The sequence below is a fragment of the Saprolegnia diclina genome (assembly GCF_000281045.1).
Source record: "Saprolegnia diclina VS20 unplaced genomic scaffold supercont1.19, whole genome shotgun sequence".
Lineage (NCBI taxonomy): Eukaryota > Oomycota > Saprolegniomycetes > Saprolegniales > Saprolegniaceae > Saprolegnia > Saprolegnia diclina.
In genome coordinates, this window is record NW_008246086.1 from 551,869 (window position 1) to 555,119 (window position 3,251).

Below are 3,251 nucleotides of genomic sequence, written 5' to 3' on the forward strand. Positions count from 1 at the left end.
ATGTAGATGTATCAGCACGCAATAAGATCGCGTTGCCGTCGACGCTGGCCGTCGCAATACGAAATGGCTTCTGTTTGGTGTTGTTTCGGGGTGTTGTAGGAATTGGACCGAGCGCCGCGACAGTCGCCTTCGTACCGAGGTCGTACGCAGTCGTTGGGTGTCGAGTGCTGTCGGCTCTGTACGTGGGAAAGGCTGTGCACAAAAGGTGTAAAATCAAAAACGTGTATGAAACTCGACCATTTTCATTCCCGGTTTCGCCTCGACCAGCATGTTCACCGACGTGGCGGCGTACGTCAAGAGAAAGGACGACCATGTCAAGTTCCTCGTCGACGAGTGGTTTGGAGCTGTGGTGGAGGCCAAAGCTGGTCTCAAAGAGCGGCCGCCGGCGACGGCCCATGGCCTGTATGGGCTCGTCCTCGCCTTGGCATGCGACAAGGACCTTGCCCTCGCGATGGCGGGCAGCGACTTGCACGATGGGATGAAGAGCACGTGGGCGGCTCTACACTGTGCCAACCTTCTCGCGGCCAAGTCGGCCCGTGTCGCGGCAGCCACGGGCTTCGCGAACCTTGTCTTACGGACGGACGAGGACGAGGTGCGCGTCGCGGCCATCTGCCCACGGAACGCTGTCCTGTCGTCGCCCAAGCTTTGCTTTATCGGCGGCGATGATATCCCTGGGCTTCGTCTCGCTGTCGTGCTCTCTAACGTGGCCTTGACGCTGGTCCCGGCCCCGGTCGTGGACCCGGACGATGCTGCCGCGGGGTCGAACGGCGCCGCGCCTGTCGGGAACAACGACACACCCAAGGCGGCTGCGCATTACCTGGTCGTCGATGCACCGATTGTCATCGCCGCTCTAAACAAGGCGGCCGCCCTCGGTGTTGTCGTCGACCTGCCTGCCAAGATGCAGGAAGTCTTCGCCAAGTCGAAGACGGCCGTGCTCGCCGATGTGGACCTGTCGGCCAACACGTCGTGGCTGCGCCACAACTTTGTGGCGCATGCGCCACTGCGCGAGAGCGCGCCGGCGCTGTCCAAGGCGGAGCTTCGGGGCGCTCCGGCGCCAGTCCGCGGGCCAAGCGACAAGTCAGCTGAGCCCCAGCTGCCAACCCGCAACCGTCCGGCTGACAAGAACCGCTCGGTAGCATCCTCAGCGCCGGAGCCAATCCCAAGCCCAAGCGCACCCACGACAGAGAAGGACGCAGCAGTCCCGGCGACGGCCGCGAACGACAAGGACGCTTTGGTCGTCGCGCACGCCCAGCACAAGACGCTGTTGGCTCAGCAAGCCCAACAGGAGCAAGCGGCCGACGAGGCCCGGCGGCTGCACACGAGCCAAGTCGCAGCTCTTGACGCGCGCTGCAAGGCCGCAGAGGCAGGACGCATGGCGGCGGAGGCGCGCTCGCACATGCTTGAAATCGAGCTCGCCAAGGCGCAGACAACCGCCGCCGTCGGCGCCGTCCAGAACGCCGGCCTCCAAGAGGCGCTCGGCGTGGCTAGCGACCGCCTCGCCAGTCTCCAGCTGCACAACACGTGGCTGGCAGCACAGCTGAACGCGGCTGCTCAAGGCGCGCCTGCATATTGGTCCGCGCCACCTCAAGGCGCGCCTGCATATTGGTCCGCGCCACCTCGAGGCGCGCCGGCACATTGGTCTGCGCTACCTCAAGGCGCGCCGGACGTGGACATGTCGGCCGTGGACATGGAGGAAGGCTTCTATGACGACGCGGCACCGGCACCGTCGCCCTCTGGCCAACCTGCGCCGCCGCAAGCCGTACGCCCATCTGCCACCCTCGGCAGACGATTCATCATCGCGTTTCTGTATAGGACACGACGCCCGCGCGCACCAAGGGCAGCCTCAACGAGACGCTCTTCGGTCTTTTGAACGAGATGCCAGCGGCCAAGGCGCGAAGCAAGGCGACTCCTGCCCCACAGCCGGCTACGGTATGCAGACTTTATCTACCTCCACGTTTCTACTTATATATCGCAGGGCACCAACCCGTTTGCCCCGTCCCCAGCTCGCAAGCGCTCAAGTACCGTGCCTCGCAAGCGCCCCGCCGGACCTGCCATGCACGCCCCGGCCAAGAAGGTCAACCAGGCGTAGCGCTTCCAAACGTAGCATAATACATAGCCCCTGAGCATGAAAAGACTCTGGTTTCATGTCGACCTACAGCGACTTTCGGCATCCGCAGCGCTTTGGACGCGCCTCCTACGACAAGCAGCATCGCCTTGCGACACGTACTGTCGCCGCGCGTCGGCGTCGAAGTACATGGCGTCATGGCAACGACGAGCATCGGTCCGAGGGTGCATCGACTGGAAGTGCAGATGTAGCAGCGCGCAGAGTGCTTGACACGACGTCGCACTCGTTCGATCCAGATTTGAAGCGCGACCAGCGTCGTGGGCCATCATGACCTCAGGCTTGGGCGAGCAGCGGGGCGAGGTCCGTTGACAAGCAGGCGCGCCGGAGAAGCGCATCGCCAGAGAAGACGCGCACGAGACCAGTCTTGCTGCTGTAACAAAGCTTGATCGTGTGGGGCTTCTTGACGACCGTCTTGGCCTTGACGTCCGTGGCCGACGCCGAGAGGCTACATCTAGAAAGTGCTTTCGACTTGAAGCCGCGAGGAGCGGCGACTTGACCATGGCAGGCGCGATCGCATCTTCGACGACACGCGCGGGCGACAGCGCGTGCCGTGCCGCTTGAACAACGAGGCCTTGCGACAGAGTCGTCGACGTCGACGGGCGCCGAGCTGGCGCGTGCCCAAGTAGGTATCGTCAACGGCGTCCAGGCGGCAAGCGCTCGTGGTCGCTTGGATCGTCGTCGTCGAGCTCGGGCTCGTCATGTCTTCTGCAGCCGTGCGAATCGCCCGTGATCCAAGCCTATTCACTATTAGAGGTAACCTCTCGAAGCCTATATCGCAAAACATCAGGTGCGTGAAGCTCCTGCTGGCGTAGCCAGGCAAGCTGCGGCCTCCCGCGCGCCATGGCTGTGGCATAGTGTTGTTGCTGTCTCATGTTTTTCCACGCAGGACGATCATTTACATTAGCGGCTGTCGAGTTGGCTGGGCTGACCAATGCATCGCCATCGTCGAGCAACCAAAGGTCTTTGTACTGTGCGTAGCTAGCATCACTTCGTTCGCCGTGCTTGAAAGGTCGTGCAGCGCCAAGGACCTAGCGCATCGTGGTTCGTTGGCGCCTACTGGAACATTCGGCCCATGCTTTCGCTGTCTCCAGCACATCCACATTCATCAACCATGATCACCAACCCA

General features: G+C 62.6%; 2 protein-coding genes across 2 annotated transcripts; one reads left to right on the forward strand and one right to left on the reverse strand.

Moving 5' to 3' along the window:
- Positions 1-268: 268 nt before the first annotated feature.
- On the forward strand, positions 269-2,089 carry SDRG_06964 (hypothetical protein; the record flags this gene model as incomplete). The annotated part of the gene is made up of 3 exons (XM_008612778.1): positions 269-1,759; positions 1,813-1,929; positions 1,976-2,089. 3 exons carry the CDS (start codon positions 269-271, stop codon positions 2,087-2,089), a joined length of 1,722 nt encoding a protein of 573 aa, XP_008611000.1.
- A 309-nt stretch (positions 2,090-2,398) lies between these two features.
- SDRG_06965 (hypothetical protein) lies at positions 2,399-2,825 on the reverse strand (the record flags this gene model as incomplete). Its single annotated transcript, XM_008612779.1, has 2 exons — positions 2,399-2,570; positions 2,623-2,825. The coding sequence occupies 2 exons, from the start codon at positions 2,823-2,825 to the stop codon at positions 2,399-2,401; spliced, it is 375 nt and encodes a 124-aa protein (XP_008611001.1).
- Between the last annotated feature and the right edge of the window lie 426 nt (positions 2,826-3,251).